This window comes from Pseudophryne corroboree, chromosome 2 (genome assembly GCF_028390025.1).
Source record: "Pseudophryne corroboree isolate aPseCor3 chromosome 2, aPseCor3.hap2, whole genome shotgun sequence".
NCBI lineage: Eukaryota > Metazoa > Chordata > Amphibia > Anura > Myobatrachidae > Pseudophryne > Pseudophryne corroboree.
Genome location: NC_086445.1, coordinates 881,342,506 through 881,363,064, shown reverse-complemented (window position 1 = coordinate 881,363,064; position 20,559 = coordinate 881,342,506). Strand labels below are relative to the sequence as shown.

Genomic DNA, 20,559 nt, shown 5'->3' with positions numbered 1-20,559 from the left:
GAGGTCGTTTGGTTCCCTGGAGTCCTGACTGATCACCGTTTTATATCCAGTGGTGTTCGTGAGTTGCGGCTCTGCCGTGTGTTGCGGCTCAGCCGCTTTACCTTTTATATTTTGTGTTTGGAGCATTTGCGGAGGGTTCCGCTTCCACAAGTCCTCTCTGGTACTCGGTGGTGCCGGGTAGGAGAATTGGACAAGTGGATATTTTGGTTGTCCTTTTCCCTGGCGGTTTCTCCGCACATATTATAGTTTTGAGTTTGCTTAGCCCCTGGCCTGGTTGTTTAGTTAGAGGGCCTCTTGTTATCACCCTGTCTCGGGTTTCCCTTTGTCTCTCATTAAGACCGGGGGGCATCGAAGGTGGGCAGACATAATCCGCCCTTCAAACGCGGCTGCCAAGGGCTCAAGAAACCATAGTCTCGCAGGGGATTTCTGACAACACGGGTGAGACAACAGAGTTAGGGCGCCAGGGGCTATTTTCCTGTCCTGCTCCCTTCCCCAGCATTCCGTTCCAGTGCTCCGGTCCTTGCCATAAGATCTCCTCTGACCAGAGTGCTGGAATCATAACATTATTACCGGCCATACCAAAACTTAAAATTAAACGGGGTTTAATTTTTTCTCATTCAGTTTTGTGAGAGTTTATCGGCCTCATGAATCCAACAGGTTTAGGGCCAAATCCTGGTCAGCTCTTAGTCAGCCAGATTCAAGAACTTACTCAGATGGTTCAGGATCTTTCTCTTCGGGTGAAGTCGCAGGAAGATCTTTTGCGAGCTGAACCAAAGATGCATTTGCCTGACCGTTTTTCTGGTGATAGAAAAGAGTTTTTTAATTTTAAAGAATCCTGTAAGCTTTATTTTCGTTTAAGACCGACTTCCTCGGGTACTGAATCTCAGCGGGTCGGGATTATTATTTCTTTGCTCCTGGGGGATCCTCAGACCTGGGCATTTGGTTTAAGAGCAGAGAATCCGGCATTGTTGTCAGTTGACGCTTTTTTTGAGTCTTTAGGGCTCTTGTATGATGACCCTGATAGAGAGGCGTCCGCTGAAAGTCAGTTGCGCGCTCTCAGACAGGGTAGAAATCCTGCGGAGGTTTATTGTACGGAGTTTCGCCGTTGGTCGAACGACTGTGGCTGGAATGACCCAGCCCCGCGCAGTCAGTTTCGCCTCGGCTTATCAGAGTCTATAAAAGACAGTCTCCATCAGTACCCCGCTCCTGAGACTCTCGATAAACTCATGGAGCTTTCTATTAAGATTGATCGTCGTCTCAGAGAGCGGAGGGCTGAAAAAGGAGCACCTGTAAGGTCAAGTCCGTGTGTATATTCCATTCCTGAAGACGTAGAGGAGCCCATGCAGATGGGTCTCTCCCGGCTGTCTCCTGAAGAAAGAGCCAGAAGGCAAAATTCTGGTCTTTGTCTGTACTGTGGGGGTAAGGGACATTTTGCTCGTAATTGTCCGAACAAGTCGGGAAACGCTTTGACCAGGTGAATTGTGAGGGGGTTCAACTAGGTCTGCAGCTTATCTCCTCGAATAACTCCCTTTTAGTCCCAGTTAAAGTTTCCTTTGGCAGCCTCAGTTCTTCGGTGTCGGCTTTTGTTGACAGTGGAGCTGCAGGAAACTTTATGGATTTAACTTGGGCTAAGGCCTTAGGCATTCCTCAGTTACCTTTGGGTAGGTGTGTCACCATGCATGGCTTAGATGGGAGTCCGCTGTCTAATGGGATTATTTCTCTCCATACACCCCCTGTACTACTTACAGTAGGAGCTCTACATTCCGAGAAAATCGAGTTCTTTCTTACACATTGCCCAGCAGTTCCAGTTGTTCTGGGTCACCCTTGGCTGGCCTTTCATAATCCCACCATTGATTGGCGGTCGGGGGAGATTTCACAATGGGGTACTTTTTGTGATAAGGAATGTATCACGTTTCCAGTCAGAGTAGCAGCTATCATTCCAGAACTCATTCCGGTGGAATACCAGGAGTTTCCTGATGTTTTCTCCAAAGGCAATGCGGACATTCTGCCTCCCCATCGGCCTTATGATTGTGCTATTGAGTTAATTCCTGGTGCCGCATTGCCAAAGGGAAGATTATATGCATTATCCGGGCCAGAAACTGCGGCTATGAATGATTATGTAAAGGAGAGCCTTGAGAAAGGATTTATTAGACCATCAAAATCTCCTTTAAGTGCAGGCTTCTTCTTTGTGGAGAAAAAGGATGGCTCGCTTAGACCTTGCATTAATTTTAGAGCCCTGAATAAGATCTCAGTTAAAAACACCTATCCTTTGCCGTTGATTTCTGTACTCTTTGATCAGTTACGTTCTGCTGTGATTTTTTCTAAAATTGACCTTAGAGGAGCGTACAACCTCATCCGAATTAAATCTGGAGATGAGTGGAAAACGGCCTTCAGTACTCAGTCGGGTCACTACGAATACCTGGTGATGCCGTTCGGCCTGTCCAATGCTCCGGCAGTTTTTCAAGACCTCATTAACGATGTGCTCCGTGACTTCCTAGGGAAATTCGTGGTCGTTTACTTAGACGACATCCTGATTTTTTCTGAATCAATGGAACAACATGTTACCCAGGTGCGTCTGGTTCTTCAAAAGTTACGCGAGAATCATTTATATGCCAAGCTGGAGAAGTGTGAGTTTCATGTCACGGAAGTATCTTTTTTAGGGTACATAATTTCCCCTCAGGGATTTTCCATGGAACCAAATAAACTCCAGGCCATCCTTAGTTGGGCGCAACCCACCAATTTAAAAGCAATTCAGCGCTTTTTAGGGTTTGCGAATTATTATAGGAGGTTCATTCATTCTTTTTCTGACCTGGTTGCTCCCATTGTAGCTCTGACAAAGAAAGGAGCGGATCCTACCAACTGGTCGCGTGAAGCTGAGTTGTCCTTCCGGGCCTTGAAACAAGCCTTTGTCTCGGCTCCAGTCCTCATACATCCTAATCCGGAATTGCCCTTTGTGGTGGAGGTTCATGCCTCGGAGGTTGGAGTGGGGGCTATCCTTTCTCAAAAGGATCCGGAGTCTCTGGAGTTACATCCTTGTGCCTTTATGTGCAGGAAATTCTCCTCCGCTGAATCCAACTATGACGTTGGTAATCGGGAGTTACTGGCGGTAAAGTGGGCTTTCGAGGAGTGGAGGCATTGGCTGGAGGGAGCCAAACATACTATTTCGGTATTGACTGACCATAAGAACCTGCAATACATTGAATCGGCTAAGCGGCTTAATGCCCGGCAGGCACGTTGGGCATTATTTTTTACGCGTTTCAAATTTATAATCACTTTCAGGCCTGGTTCCAAGAATACTAAGGCTGATGCCCTGTCACGTAGCTTTCTTCCGGTTCACAATAACAATCCTGTTACCCCCATACTTCCATCTTCGGTCATCTGGGCGGGCCTCACACAAGATTTATTTACCCAGTTAAAACAGCTTCAACACCAAGCTCCTAGAATTACTCCTGCTGGTTGTCTTTACATCCCTGAGTTTTTGAGAGCTACTGTTTTAACGGAATTCCATGATAACAAAGTTTCAGGGCATCCAGGAGTCTCTAAGACATTGGAGTTAGTCTCTCGCTCAGTATGGTGGCCTGGTCTTTCTAAAGACGTCAAGGAATTTGTTTATTCATGTCAGGTTTGTGCACAGCATAAGGTTCCCCGTTCCTTGCCCATCGGGCAACTTATGCCCTTAAATGTTCCTCTCAGGCCGTGGTCTCATATTTCCATGGATTTTGTGGTTGACCTTCCCCTTTCAGCCGGATTCCGAGTCATATGGGTGGTAGTGGACCGTTTTAGTAAAATGGCTCATTTTATTGCTCTTCCCCGTTTGCCTTCTGCCCAAGGGTTGGCAGTTTTGTTTCTCCGCCATGTATTCAGGCTTCATGGGTTGCCTACTGATATTGTTTCTGATCGGGGTCCACAATTCATCGCACAATTCTGGAAATGTTTTTGTGCCTCATTGAAGATGAAATTGTCGTTAACATCCGGTTACCACACACAATCCAACGGGCAAACCGAACGAGTTAACCAATCATTGAAACAATATTTGCGCTTGTATTCAGCCAAACTCCAGAATGATTGGTCCGAGTTTCTTCCGTTGGCTGAATTTGCTTACAATAATTCTTGTCATTCCTCCACTAAAGAGTCTCCATTCTTTTCAGTTTTTGGTTTTCACCCCAGAGCTAATTCTTTTTTTCATCATTCCTCAGTCTCCTCGCTAACCTTAACCTCCCATCTCAGAGCCATTTGGAAAAAGGTGCACCTTGCTCTCAGAAAAGCGGCCTTTCGAGAGAAGAAATTTTCTTGCACTTTTAAGGTGGGAGATAGGGTGTGGTTGTCGACTCGCAACATCAGGCTTCGACAATCCTCGGCTAGACTGGGACCCAAATTTATTGGGCCATTTCTTATTATTAAAAGAGTCAACCCAGTTGCCTTTCGGTTACGTTTACCAAGATCTCTCAGGATTGGAAATACGTTTCATTGTTCCCTGTTGAAACAATACGTTTCTTCCAGTAGATTTCCTCGGAAGATCTCTCAGGGTAGATCTCCAGTGGATGTACAGGGACAACAGGAGTTCTTGGTAGAGAAGGTTCTCGATTCCAAATTGTCCCGGGGTCAGCTGTATTTTCTAGTTCACTGGAAAGGCTATGGTCCGGAGGAAAGGTCTTGGGTCCTGGATAAGGATCTTCATGCCCCGAGGCTCAAGAGGGCATTTTTTCGGGAATTTCCTCAGAAACCTGGCTTTAGGGGTTCCTTGACCCCTCCTCAAGGGGGGGGTACTGTTAGGCGCCGGGGTCCGCTTGTCTGCGTGGCCCGGCGCCTAGCAACTAGAGACGCCGTGCGCGTACAGCCGCCGGCTCCCTAGCAACGCTAGACGCCGGGCGCGCTGAGCCGCACAGACCCTAGCAACGGGGACGCCACTGGCGGACCACGTTCCCCGTTGCTAGGCTTTAGGAAATTAAGATATTCACCTGCTCTCTGGCCGTGCAGCTGCATTTATTCTAATCAGCCTTTAGCAGCTGATAGGAGGACTCCTTGTTAAATACACTCCCAGGGCTTCTCACAGACGCCGGTAATAGCTTCCTGCATGCTGCCTTTGTTTGCTGAGAGTCTGTTTCCAGTCCTGCTGTATCCGGTCATTCCAGTCCTCAGAAGTCCGGTATTCGGGAGTTGTCATCTCATCCCAAGAGGTCGTTTGGTTCCCTGGAGTCCTGACTGATCACCGTTTTACATCCAGTGGTGTTCGTGAGTTGCGGCTCTGCCGTGTGTTGCGGCTCAGCCGCTTTACCTTTTATATTTTGTGTTTGGAGCATTTGCGGAGGGTTCCGCTTCCACAAGTCCTCTCTGGTACTCGGCGGTGCCGGGTAGGAGAATTGGACAAGTGGATATTTTGGTTGTCCTTTTCCCTGGCGGTTTCTCCGCACATATTATAGTTTTGAGTTTGCTTAGCCCCTGGCCTGGTTGTTTAGTTAGAGGGCCCCTTGTTATCACCCTGTCTCGGGTTTCCCTTTGTCTCTCATTAAGACCGGGGGGCATCGAAGTTGGGCAGACATAATCCGCCCTTCAAACGCGGCTGCCAAGGGCTCAAGAAACCATAGTCTCGCAGGGGATTTCTGACAACACGAGTGAGACAACAGAGTTAGGGCGCCAGGGGCTATTTTCCTGTCCTGCTCCCTTCCCCAGCATTCCGTTCCAGTGCTCTGGTCCTTGCCATAAGATCTCCTCTGACCAGAGTGCTGGAATCATAACAGTGGTACTGCCGTATAAGTACAATGGTACTGCCATATAATTCCAGTGATACTGCCGCATAATTCTAGTGATACTGCCATATAATTCCAGTGATACTGACGTATAATTCCAGTGGTACTGGCGTATAAATCCAGTGATACTACCATATAAATCCAGTCCAGTGGTACTGCCATATACTGTAAGTCCAGTGGTACTGCCGTATAATTCCAGTGATACTGCCATATAATTCCAGTGGTACTGCCATATAATTCCAGTGGTACTGCCATATAAATTAAGTGATACTGCCGTATAAATCCGGTCCAGTGATACTGCCGTATAATTCCAGTGGTACTGCCGTATAAGTCCAGTCCAGTGGTGCTGCCATATAAGTTCAGTGGTGCTGTCCTGTGCTGTATATTATTTACTCCAAATAAAGGGGTTATTAATATTTAATCCAAATAATTTTAACAGGGTTTGCCCTGTGAGATGTAGAGGTACGCTCTCCTGTACCACATATTGTTATATAACGCTAGAAAAATAATGGAGAACAAAAATTTGGAGGATAAAATAGGGAAATATCAAGAACCACTTCCTCCTAGTGCTGAAGCTGCTGCCACTAGTCATGACATAGATGATGAAATGCCATCAACGTTGTCTGCCAAGGCCGATGCCCAATGTGAGGGCATGTAAAATCCAAAAAGCCAAAGTTCAGTAAAAAGACCCAAAAAATAAATGTAAATGGTCTCAGGAAAAACGTAAACTTGCCAATATGCTATTTACGACACGGAGTGGCAAGGAATGGCTAAGGCCCTGGCCTATGTTCATGACTAGTGGCTCGGCTTCACATGACGATGGAAGCCCTCATCCTCCTGCTAGAAAAATTATAAGAGTTAAGCTGGTAAAAGCACAGCAAAGAACTGTGCGTTCTAAGATGGTATCACAAATCCCCAAGGAGAGTCCAAGTGTGTCGGCGGTTGCGATGCCTGACCTTCCCAACACTGGCTGGGAAGAGGTGGCTCCTTCTACCATTTGCACGCCCTCTGCAAGTGCTGGAAGTAGCACCCACAGTCCGGTTTTTGATATTCAAATTGAAGATGTTACTGTTGAAGTACACCAGGATGAGGATATGGGTGTTGCTAGCGCTGAGGAGGAAGTTGACGATGAGGATTCTGATGGCGATGTGGTTTGTTTAAATCAGGCACCGGGGGAGACACCTGTTGTCCATGGGATGAATAAGCCCATTGTGATGCCTGGGCAAAATACCAAAAAAGCCACCTTTTCGGTGTGGAATTATTTCTCCACAAATCCAGACAACAGGTGTCAAGCCGTGTGTTGCCTCTGTCAATCTGTAATAAATAGGGGTAAGGACGTTAACCACCTAGGAACATCCTCCCTTATACGTCACCTGCTGCGCATTCATCAGAAGTCAGTGTCAAGTTGTGAAACTTTGGGTAAGAGCATAAGCAGTCCACTGACACCTAAATCCCTTCTTCCTCTTCTACCCAAGCTCCTGCAAGCCACACCACCAACTCCCTCAACGTCAACTTCCTCCTCAGTCAGGAACGTCAGTAGTCCTGCAGGCCATGTCATTGGCAAGACTGAGGAGTCCTCTCCTAACCGGGAGGATCCTTGAGTGGTACACTTACTGCTGCTGTTGCTGCCGCTGCTTTTGTTGCTGCTGCAAGTCGATCTTCATCCCAGAGGGGAAGTCGTTGTACTTGTACTACTTCAACTAAGCAATTGACTGTCCAACATTACTTTGTGAGGAAGATGAAATATGACAGCAGTCATTCTGTTGCAAAGCGGAATACTCAGGCCTTGACAGCTATGTTGGTGTTAGAAGTGTGAATTGGCGGCGCAGCATGCCAATGTAATGCAGTTTTTAGTAAAAAAAAACTCTTTCTGCATGCGAGGTCTGGTGAAATAACAGACCAGAAACCTAGTGGTTAAGCTCGCACAATGTATTATGAGTTTCATTACATTGTGCGAGTTTGACAGAAGCATGCACAGATCAGTGAGATCCATGCATGCTTCTCTCTGTAAAAGTAAAGAAAGTGTTAAAAATGGATTAAAAAAAAAAATACCAACATGAAGGTCCCCCACCAAAAGCATAACCAGCCCTGGGCTCTTTGAGCCAGTCCTGGTTGCAAATATATGGGGTAAAATTGACTGGGTTTCCCCCGTATTTAAACAACCAGCATCGGACTCTTGGAGCGGTCCTGGTTCCAAAAATATGGCGGACAAAAGAAACAGGGGTCCCCTGTATTTTTAAACCAGCACCGGGATCTACTAGCGAAGGATGGGATACCGCAGCCGAGGGACACTTTTATATAGGTCCCTGCGGACGCAGCATCACACACCCCAACTCTTGTGGGTGACCTTAATTTACCTTGCAGTCTACTGCAGACCGCAAAGTTCCCACCATTGACTTAAAGGAGGACTGCTATCCTCCATTATAGCCTAAGCGCTCTCCCTGATTGACAGGCCAGAAGTGCTCTGCCAATCAGGAGAGTGCCATGATGTGGTGCTCCTTGATTGGCTGGCGGGTTCTCTAGTGACAGGAGTCATGAGGGGTCCCGGCATTCGGGTAAAGGAGATTCAGGTGTAAACATGGATCCGATTTAGTTTGTAAGTATTTTTTTTTTTTACAGGTACCCTAATGGATTCTACTGGAGAAGGGGACGTGAATGGTGGCGTGGGATGTAGGTAAGTATGTGTGAGTGTGTAAGTGTGTATGTATGTCTGGTGTTTTTTGGGGGTATTTCTTTTTTGTGGAACTACAGATACCAGCGGGGCCCTTTAATTTCCTGCATGCTGGTACTTGTGGTTCTCTTAGTACCAGCATGCGGGGAGGCTTGGTGGGACTTGAAGTTCCAAAGCAAAAGACAAAATTATTTTTTACACTCTTTTGGCTATCAGCCTGGCACCCACCGCCCAGGGGTGCTGGGGACAGCCTCGGGCTTCATCGCTGGACCTTGGTTGCCTGGAGGGGGGATCCCTTATTTAAGGGGTCCCCACATCCAGGGAACCCCGGCCAGTGGTGACTAGTTGTGGTGTTTGATGCTGCGGCTGCAGGAACCTATATAAAAGTGTCCCCAACTGCGGCATCACCTCCCTGGCTAATGGAGGCCGATGCTTGTTTTAAAAATGCAGAGGGCCCTTACTACTTTTGTCCCCCATATTTTTAGATCCAGGACCGGTCCAAGAGCCCGGTGCTGGTTGTTTAAATATGCGGGACCCCTACACAATTTTTTCCACGTATTTTTGCAACCAGGACCAGCTCAAAGAGCTTTACTTTTACAGACAGAAGCATGCATCGATCTCACTGATCTGTTCATGCTTCTGTCAAACTCTCCAGCCAGAACCTGGCCTGTTTTTAGACTAGTTTTTGGTAATGTTTTTTGTGCGAGTTACAACCTCCCATTGCATTACATTGCCAGAGCTCTATCTGTTGTATTGGAAAACATCTGGATGCGAGTTGTCATGTGCAAGTTTTTAGTAAGGTCAGAAATGTGCGAGTTTACACACATTCAAACCCCATTACATTGGTCGAGTTTGCAAAACGTGTGAGTTTAGTGCTAAACTCACACATTTGTGCAAACTCGCACTCCATTACATTTGGCCCATGGTTTTAGATACTGTTCTAGATTTGGAGGGAAGATATATATTGTTAGATGTTCAGATTTTTGATGTGAAGTTCACTCATCTTAATATTTATGTCCCAAATCATTTTCCAGGAAGGGAGAATCATTGTTTTATTTTAGGAGGTGACTTCAACACAGTTTGTTAATAAATTCCAAACTCTATCCAATCTGAAATCACATTACTGGAGACACATCTCCAACTTGAGTTCCACACTCCTCACCAACATTACGGCCACATACAGTAGCTTGGTGATTTTATTTTATCTGACCAAGCACCGGTGTCAGTGTCGTTAGCTTTTCCCTCAGTAAACACTTGTACTAGATTTTGACACTTTCCATCTTACCTTTTTCATACTGAACAATTCCAAAAGTATCTGAAACTAGCTGATCTACCCGTTATTCATGTGGGAGTGTTTATATTTTGGTAAATCTATAGATATTTAAATTTGAGATGACTTAATGTAAGTAAATATTAATCCAAGGTTCTTGGCATTACCTGAGGAGTATCCGCAGTAGAGACGGTAAAAAGTGACAGGACCATTTTTGTAGTTTATGAAATTCTACACACTGGAGGAACAATGCAAATTTTGATCCGATTGTCCGTTTGGGTGTTATCGGTCATGTATCGTTCATATCGTTATCGTGTTTTGTATGAAATTTTCCCCTGGATTGTCCAATGGCTGCCCAACACCCGATCCTATATCTCCATAGGCAAGATTCCTGTGGTAAACTTGGTGACATATAAAAGGTATTCATCCTCACGTACCCAAATTAAAGCCCATGGTATAGCATTTAGACTGAAAGTGCTTGTATGAATAATAAATGCCGGAACTGGTTCTCAGCTTACATAATCCTCTCAGATGAAGCCCTGGTAAAGAAAAGAAGGACAAAACGCGTTGAGGCTGTGTGGTACTCCTGATCTGGAATCCATATGCTGGTGTCTCTCCTTGAGCTCAGATAAGCTTTTATTGCACTGACCAAAAATCTGTGCACATTTTATCTTGTACGCTTAACTTATTTTTTTGTGTATTTGTGTAATACATTTTTTAAAAAACATATTGCACTATATATATATATATATATATATATTCCTTTTCCAACTGTGTATTGTTCACTACAAAATGAAATCCTGAGAGGATTGTGTAAGGTGAGAACCAGTTCTGGGATTTATTATTCATACAAGCGCTTTCAGCTTAAATGGTATACCCTGAGCTTTTTATTTGGATATGTGTGGATGAATACTTTTTGTATGTCACCTTGAAAAATCATATTTAATGCACTAGGAGGCACCTTTTGCCACTTTTTTACCACATATATATTAGGGATGAGCGGATTCGGTTCCCTGAGAACTGAACCCCCCTGAACATCCCATTCCGAGCCCAGATCCGAGTCCGGCTCGGGACTTCCCGCCAGACTCGGAAACCAGAACGAGGCAAAATGTCATCATCCCGCTGTCGGATTCTTGCGGGTTTTGTATCCCATATAAACAGCGGCGCGTCGCCACCATTTTCACTCCGGACTTGGAGAGTGAGGGAGACAGGCCTCTGTCTCTCTCTGTGGGTGGTGATGTTGGTTGGGGTTAGTGTGTGCTCTGTAGGGGTAATGCTGCAGTCACTGTGGTGTACATGTGCTGTGTTAGGGGTGCTGTCCTGGCTGTCACTGGTGTTTCATGTGCTGTTCGGCCAGGTGCTGCAGCTGTACATGGGTGTTGCTGTCCTGGCTGTCACTGTGCTGTGCAGGGACACTGTCCTACTGTATGCTGTAAAATATAGGGGTGCTGCTGGCCCTGTATGCTTTCAAAATTCAGGGGTGCAGTTGTTAAAAATTAATAGCACACTGCTCCTGTATGCTGTAAAATATAAGGGTGCTGCTTGCCCTGTATGTTGTAAAAATTCAGGGGTGCAGATTTTAAAAATTAAAAGCACACTGCTCCTGTATACTGTAAAATATAGGGGTGCTGCAGGCCCTGTATGTTGTAAAAATTCAGGGGTGCAGTTGTTAAAAATTAAAAGCACACTGCTCCTGTATGCTGTCAAATATAAGGGTGCTGCTGGCCCTGTATGTTGTAAAAATTCAGGGGTGCAGATGTTAAAAATGAAAAGCACACTGCTCCTGTATGCTGTAAAATATAGGGGTGCTGCTGTTCAAATAACATTACACTGGCCCTATAAAAACTCAGGGGTGCAGTAAAATAAATGTACACTGGCCCTGTCTTGTATGCTGTAATAATTCTAGGGTGCAGTGATAATCAATATACACTGGCCGTGTCTTGAATGCTGTAATAATTCTAGGGTGCAGTGAAAATCAATGTACACTGGCCCTGTCTTGTATGCTGTAAAAATTCTAGGGTGCAGTGAAAATCAATGTACACTGGCCCTGTTTTGTATGCTGTAATAATTCTAGGGTGCAGTGAAAATCAATGTACACTGGCCCTGTCTTGTATGCTGTAATAATTCTAGGGTGCAGTGAAAATCAATGTATACTGGTCCTGTCTTGTATGCTGTAAAGTTACAGGGGTGTTGTGAAAATACAGGGGTGCTGGCACTGTCTGTGGTTGCGATGTCTAGGCCTGACCTTCACAACACTGTATGGGAAGAGGAGGCTCCTACCACCATTTGCATGCCCCCTGCAAGTGCTGGGAGGAGCACCACCAGTCCAGTTGCTGAAATTGAGATTGAGGATGTCACTGTAGAAGTACCCCAGGATGAGGAGGATATGGGTGTAGCTGGTGCTGCGGAGGAAGTTGACAATGAGGATTCTGATGGTGATGTGGTTTGTTTGTATAAGGCACCATTAGAGACAGTTGTTGGCCATGGGTTGAAAGAGCCCATTGTCATTCCTGGGCAAAATACCAAAAAAGCCACCTCTTTGGTGTGGAATTATTTCTCCACAAATCCGGACAACAAGTGTCAAGCCATCTGTTGCCTTTGTCAATCCATAATAAGTAGGGGTAAGGACGTTAACCACCTAGGAACATCCTTCCTTATATGTCACCTGCAGCGTATTCATAAGTCATTGTCAAGTTCAGAAACTTTGGGTAATAGCGTAAGTAGTCCACTGACACCTAAATGATGTGGTTTATTTGAATATTATTTCTCTGTGAGGATGAGGATGTAAACACTGAAGGGGGAATCTGAAGATGAGGACAACATCTTGCCACTGTAGAGCCAGTTTGTGCAAGGTGAGATTAATTGCATCTTTTTTGGTAGGGGCCCAAACAAACCAATCATTTCAGCCACAGCCGTGTGGCAGACCCTGTTTGCTGAAATGATTGGTTTGTTAAAGTGTGCATGTCCTGTTTATACAACATGAGGGTGGGTGGGAGGGCCAAAGGACAATTCCATCTTGCATGTCTTTCTTTGCTACATAATTCCAGGGATGCTGCCCTATATGGAGTGCTGCTCCTGTGCCCTATCAGTCCAGGGGTGCTGCCCCACTGCCGTTTAAGTCCAGGGGTGCTGTTGCCTGTCTGCTGTGCTGTGTAATTCTCCAGGGGTGCTGCCTATGTTGTATAAGTCCAGGGGTGATGCTTTACTTGATCCTAGGTTTAAATTAAAGCCTAGAGCAGATATGAAACTAGTTTCAAACAGATTTGTGAAAACTAGCCACAAAGGTAGAGATGGAAATTGCCAAAGTGTTTTTAAATAAAGTGGGGAGAGACCACATTTGTGGCCAAAGTCAGTGTGACTCAGAAGAGACTGAATCATAATCCAACATAACTGTCGGAAAGGTAAACATGATGTTTTCTGTCGGAGCATTAGAGAGAGGTTCTTCTCAATTATTTCACTCAAATGAATGGCTCCCATTCGTCAGTCTTAATTTTGATTTTTTTATTGATGTTTCACATTTTGGGATTATTTATTTAGAAGCTGCGCATTTGTTGTACAGGGATCTTCTTTTCCTAAAGGCTGTGTAGGGTTATCGCAAGACCTCGTGCTCTTAGAAGAACAGAGTTTCAGTGATCTTGCATTGCATCAGCTTTCCATTGCACTGCAGCACTAATTGGGCCAGGAGCTCCTGTGAGGCACAAACAGTTACTGAATAAGGCCCAGTGTGGAGTCTCATGGTGGCTTACAGCCAGGAAGATGTCTGGCTTGCCACTCTGAGGAATGCTGTGGGAATGGAGGTTAGCATTGCTTCCTCCCACAGTCCTACTTATAGTATGAAATGAGTTTGGACTGTAGAGTGGTAAACTCCACTAGGGCGGGGGCTCAATAACAAAAAAACTGACTGCACAGTCATGCTTAGTACTTTACCGAACTCACCCGAACTCAACTTGCCCCATCCTGGGGTGCTGTGGCGGATCAGGAGGGGCTGCTAAAACATCTAAGGGGCTGCTTTATTTAAAAATAAAATATGAATTCAAAAAAACATGACACAGGTATGCTCACATGCGTGTAACTGGGTCACACAGGTATGCTCACATGCGTATAACTGGGAGCTGTGAAAAAGGAAAATAAGGCATCTGCCACAAAACATGTAAATAAAAATGCAATAAAAAAAATGGAAAAAAAGAAACCCATGAGATTTTCACAAAATAAGTCTCCAGACTCTGTGGAGGGGAAAATATCCAATCTTGATCCTGTGGTATACACCAGTTTATTTGCATCCTAGCATTAGTGGAGGTAAAAGCTTGTGTGTTGTTCCTGATTGCGTGCGCTTCTCTAATTTTTGATCACCTTCTTTACACTGTCCTCTTCTTCTTGCCTCTTCTCATAATGTGAAAAGTCATCAAATATGGAAGTGGTATGTTTGTAGCTAGCTATGATTCGAAGAACTTGGCAAGCTTTTTCCAGGGGGACCACCTGTCGCTGGGTTTATTAAACTGTGCCTGTCCTGTTTAAACAACATATGGGTGGGTGTGAGGGCCCAAGACAATTCCATCTTGCACCTCTTTTTTTATTTGCATTATATGCTCTTTGGGGCCTAGTTTTTAAAACTGCCATCCTGTCTGCCACTGCAGTGCCACTCCTAGATGGGCCAGGTGTTTGTGCCGCCAACTTGTGTCGCTTAGCTTAGTCATCCAGCGACCTCGGTGCAACCTTTTGGCCTAAAAACAATAGTGTGAGGTGTTCAGAATAGACTGGAAATTAGTGAAAATGAATGTTATTGAGGTTAATAATACCGTAGGATCAAAATTACCCCAAAATTCTGTGATTTTAGCTGTTTTCATGTTTTTTCAAAAATCATCCAGATCCAAAACCAAAACCCGAAAGGGTGGTTTTGGTAAAACCAATCCAAATCCAAAACACGAGCGGGGATCCAGATTCAAAACCAAAACACAAAACATGAAAAGTGTCCGCCGCACATCTCTAATATATATATATATATATATATATATATATATATATATATATATATATTGAATTGCAAAGATAGTAAGGCTCAATGGCAACAAATCACAGTTCTTATAAAGTCCTCTTCAGGAGCTTTTTTCAAGATGGAGGTCAGACAGAACTTCAATGTTATATCTGTTGGTTCTGGTTCTGGAATACCAAATTCCAAATACCAAATACCAAATTCCTCATACCAAATTCACTCAAAACAATGACGCTCGTTAGTCTTTTTCAGATAATTTATTAAAAATATTTTAGTTTAAAATTGATTGATACATTCATGGGTCAGAAGGTACGTATGGGACTTGCTGTCCACCCCAGGCGGGAAGGAGCTGCTTGGACAGCTTATCCATTCACTAATGTCTGAGATTGTTCACCCAATGCATGTCATCTAAATAGACTTTCAGGGGTGTCTTAACAGAAGAAAATACATCTTTCTTTTAAAAAACAATAAACAAGCAACATTGATAGTCATAAATACAAGACAAGAGTGTTTAGAAATGGGGTGATAGCCAGTAGTAGTCAGTAAGAATCATACATATGTTGGACGGACCAATAGCATTCATACTGTATACTGGATTATAACTATTATCCCAAAGGATCGTACTAGAGGATAATCGTAGAGGAATAGTTAATCAAAATCGTGAACATAATAAGCAGTATATTCTGAAGGACCATTGTACATTAACAACAAGACAGCATTGATCAATTATATAAATTTCCATTTACTTACTTGCTAAGTGTAAGAGATGAAAAACGTCGTATTTTTTTAGGGACCTGTTCCCTTGAATATAAATCTGTAGACATGGGGGGGGTATGCAATTAGTTATCATTATTTCGGAGCTAATGAATTCGCCTCACATGAGTATTCAATTTGGGCCGTTTTTGGCCATTTTAAAGGCATTTCGCCAAAGCCTTTTCACCTTTTTTATTAAGTGAAAAGGCATTGGCGAAAAATGCCTCAAAATGAGCGAAAATTACACGCAATTATTTAGACGGAAAACAAGTGGATTCGCAGATCGAGGCGTTTTCTGCCCCTGCCATATTTTTCACCTAGGTGAAAATCCGGTCCTGCTATACTAAAAATAGGGGAAAAGCTCAGTTTTTTCACCTAGGCGAAAAAACTGAGCTAATTGCATACCCCCCCATAGAGTGTACACAACTCTTAACCTTTATATTTTTATATCATTATATTTTTTTAACTATTTATGTTTTGTATACTCACACTAAAATCAAAATTGAAAGTCCAGGGGTATTATATTACAGTATATTAACGTTTCTATAATTTAAAGCAATGTGATACATACATTGTTTAGTGAAACAACTATTATAAGTATTTATTTTGGTGACATTAATTTATCAAAAAGTTAAACTTACTTACTTTGTGTGCTGTGGACTGATATGTGTGATCCTAACGGGAGGCAGGATCCCGGCACTCACCATACCGACGCCGGAATCTCGACAGCCGGCATACTGACAACTATTCTCCCTCTTGGGGTGTCCACCTCTGGAGGGGGAATAAATAGCATGGTGCACGTAGCGCACCACCGTGCCCGCAGCATGGCGAGTGCAGCAAGCCCGCAAGGGGCTCTTTTGCGGTCACCCCACTGCCTGCATGCCGGCAGTCGGGATCCTAGTGCTAGGATCCCAAGCGCCAGCATATCATACTACACCCATCCCAATGCTGTCCAGCTTGTTAATGAGCCACAAGAGAAAAATTTACTATTTATTCCCCTCCAGTCTACATCACTTCCTGGAAGGTATTTAACTAAATGTGCTTAATTTAGCCATTTAAAAGGGTAAACAACCATTATCTTTAGTAAGAAATAACTAGGTGTTTGTCCGGACATAAGTTACCTTATTTGTTCTTTTATTACACTGTTTCTGAGAGTTAGACAGCGTTTATTGAACTAATTAGCCTCAGGAGCGATGGCCATCGCTTCCTGGATGCGGGCCAAGCCTCATTTTCATTGATGAATCCTTTATTACAGTCGCTGGCTGGAGTGCTACGCTCCACCAACTATAGGGCCTATGTAAGCGCTCTCTCGGTTCCTATATATATATATATATATATATATATATATATATATACACTATTTACCAGTCCGGCAAAATGTGGCTGTGCGTGCCTGAATGTTGAGTTGGTCCATCTGGTGCCATCTAGTGGCCGCTAGCATGCAAAACACTAGATTTCCCCCTCTGATGTGAGGAGCAGCATTAGCCTTTTATTAGATATGATATATACAGTGTATAGTTCTTTTTAATCAATATTTGTGCCTGTCTACCTTCCAAAGACTTGTTTTCTTCTATTATATGCTAGGACAGAAGATAAAGGCCTTTGTGCCACCACCGCTTCTGGACTGGAAGACTGTAAACCAGAAGATGCCATGGAACATAGTCTTTCTGCTGGGAGGAGGCTTTGCTATCGCTAAAGGCAGTGAGGTAAGCCTTCAGCACTTCCATTCACTTTCCATTCACCAACATTACACTTAGTGGAAAATTTACCACAATCCGCATTTAAAACATGGTGGTGCTGTGATATTTTTGCCTGAATTTGCATTGCAAATGAGGAAATATAAAAAAAATCACTTGTAGTGGCAGAGCTTGTGATAAAGCTTTGTCCCTGCAAACCTCCTGGTACAGATCTCATTGTTTTTGTCTTGAAAAATAAGTGAGAATGTGTCTGCACATGCGCTGGCTACCACTCTCCACCATGCCAGATAGACACATATTATAGACGGGCTTTACCTGCCCTCCTGCTCAGCTTGGGCCCCTGCTCCAGCTGCTGCCTGTTTCCCCCAGCTCTCCTGCCCCAGTACCCAGTGCTGCCAGCTCCCCCTGCTCTCCTGCTCCCCTGTATTCTTTCTCCTGCTGCTGCCATCTCCCCCATCTCTGCTGACTGCTCCTGTCTGGCTCCCCTGCCCTCCTCCTCTACTGAACCACTGCCTCTGCTGCTGCCTGGCTCCAGACCTTCCCCCATTGCTGCTGAATGTATCAACTTACCAGCACAGGATCCATTATCCCCTTTCTCTGTGACCCGCGGACAGTTGGTGCAGTCAGCTAACAGCACCGCTGTGTGCGGGTCACAGAGAGACCTCCGATCACCGATCCTGTGCAGGGAAGTTTAGTTTCATTATTTTCTATACAGGTAGAGTATCTCATATCCAAATATTCCGAAATACAGATTTTTTTTTGAGTTAGAGTGAGATAGTGAAACCTTTGTTTTCTGATGGCTCAATATACAGAAGCTTTGTTTAATACACAAAGTTATTAAAAATGTTGTATTAAATGACCTTCAGGCTGTGTGTATACGGTATATATGAAACATAAATGAATAGTGTGAATGTGCACACACTTTGTTTAATGCACAGTTATTAAAAATATTGGCTAAAATGACCTTCTGGCTATGTGTATAAGGTGTATATGTAACATAAATGCATTCTGTGCTTAGACTTAGGCCCCATCACCATGATATCTCATTATGGGATGCAATTATTCCAAAATACAGAAAAATACGATATCCAAAATACTTCTGGTCCCAAGCATTTTGGATTAGGGATACTCAACCTGTATTAACAATTTTTTTCTTCTGTGATCAGCCTGTGGTCTATTTGGAACAGATAAGGCTGATCACATTCGCCTGCTCTGAGCTATGAGCATGGGAAGCAGAACCAGAGGGAAGCTATACTTAATGGTTAATCTGAAAATAGCGTTATTATCACAGGGCTTGCACCTGAATTTTTTGTACTTTTTTTTTGTAGTTTGGGCAGATTGCATTTCATATTACAAGTATGGGAAATGCGATCTGGTTACTAAAAAATGCTATATTAAGGGCTAAGAGGGGAATTTTGAGAATTCTCATCCAATGGCTCTCGTGTACATTTACTGTAGGTTATACTAAAATAATGTGAAAAGTGTGTGAAAACAGCCTTTTTCATATGGGGGGTCATTCCGAGTTGTTCGCTCGGTAAAAATCTTCGCATCGCAGCGATTTTCCGCTTAATGCGCATGCGCAATGTCCGCACTGCGACTGCGCCAAGTAAATTTGCTATGCACTTAGGAATTTTACTCACGGCATTTTCTTTGTTCTGGCGATCGTAATGTGATTGACAGGAAATGGGTGTTACTGGGCGGAAACAGGCCGTTTTATGGGCGTGTGGGAAAAAACGCTACCGTTTCCGGAAAAAACGCAGGAGTGGCTGGACAAACGGGGGAGTGTCTGGGCGAACGCTGGGTGTGTTTGTGACGTCAAACCAGGAACGACAAGCAGTGAAATGATCGCAGATGCCGAGTAAGTCTGAAGCTACTCAGAAACTGCTACGAGGTGTGTAATCGCAATATTGCGAATACATCGTTCGCAATTTTAAGATGCTAAGATTCACTCCCAGTAGGCGGCGGCTTAGCATGAGCAAATCTGCTAAAATTCACTTGCGAGCGAACAACTCGGAATGACCCCCATTATTTTAAGAAAAATATAAATATACCTGTGGATGTGAGAAACTTGAAAAAAAGTGTTGCTGTCATCTATGCTCAGCCACTTTGGGGAATGAACTAGGGCAGTGGTTCTCAAACTCGGTCCTCAGGACCCCACACAGTACATGTTTTGCAAGGTTTACCTTATGTCTCAGTGATGTTGAGACCATCTAGTGGATTTATGATGTCACTAGCTCACAGTGTATTTATACGTCATATTTTTTTTTCCATCAAAATGTTTTTATTGATTCTTAAGCATGTCAAAATAGGGTATGGGCAGGCCCGGCGCTACCCGCTCAGCAGAGTCTGCAAAGCAGGGAGGCGCTGTGCAGGAGAGGTGCTCTCCCTGCTCTGCTACTCTGCTGTGTGTGCTGTTGCTGTCGGCTGCCGCTGCACCCGTTGGCAGTATGACAGCGCAGCGGCGCCGGCTTGGGGCTCGTCTTCGGTCAGTTCACACTTCTCCCGTCACTTCCTCCCTCCCTCCCTCCCTCCCTCCCTCCCTCCCAGGAGCGCACGCAGCGGAGGTATTCTCCCCCCTTCCATGCGCGCACACAGACACACACACACCAACAGCCTGCAACTCCGTCCCCACAGGTTGTCTCTCCTCTGTCACTGTGCTTTATGTTCCTGCACGTGAGACCGTGATGTGAGGTAAAGAACATTCTCTCTGCACTGTGTTCTCTGTGCCCTCCCCCTCTACATGCTGCAGGGAGCGGTCAGTGGGGGTCATTCCGAGTTGTTCGCTCGTTGGCGATTTTCGCAACGGAGCGAATAAGGCAAAAATGCGCATGCGCTAAGTATTTTAGCACAAAACTTAGTAGATTTACTGACGTCCGAACGAAGAATTTTCATAGTTGAAGTGTTCGGAGTGTGATTGACAGGAAGTGGGTGTTTCTGGGCGGAAACTGACCGTTTTCAGGGAGTGTGCGGAAAAACGCAGGCGTGCCAGGATAAAACGCGGGAGTGTCTGGAGAAATGGGGGAGTGGCTGGCCAAACGCAGGGCGTGTTTGTGACGTCAAACCAGGAACGAAACGGGCTGAGCTGATCGCAGTGTTGGAGTAAGTCTCGAGCTACTCAGAAACTGCTAAGAATTTTCTATTCGCAATTCTGCTAATCTTTCATTAGCAATTCTGCTAAGCTAAGATACACTCCCAGAGGACGGCGGCCTAGCGTGTGCAATGCTGCTAAAATCTGCTAGCGAGCGAAAAACTCGGAATGACCCCCAGTGTTCAGGGCAGCCAGACTTTCTTAATAGTGAGTTTAACTCTTTGAAATCCTTGATGTTTTCATCAGTAATTGCTCATGAATGCTCCTGATGTGAGTGTACCCTTACGATTATTATTTTTTACTAGAGCACAATATATCTCAATCATATGTCCCTGCACATGTG

At 44.5% G+C, this 20,559-nt stretch overlaps 1 protein-coding gene across 1 annotated transcript in view; it reads left to right on the top strand.

The window, feature by feature from the left end:
• Window positions 1-20,559, top strand: part of LOC135051349 (solute carrier family 13 member 2-like) — a 257,947-nt gene that overhangs the window by 220,610 nt on the left and 16,778 nt on the right. Inside the window, exon 9 of the mRNA XM_063957395.1 lies at window positions 17,016-17,137. Coding sequence (XP_063813465.1) covers window positions 17,016-17,137 — 122 coding nt within the window. The remainder of the gene's footprint in view (window positions 1-17,015; window positions 17,138-20,559) is intronic.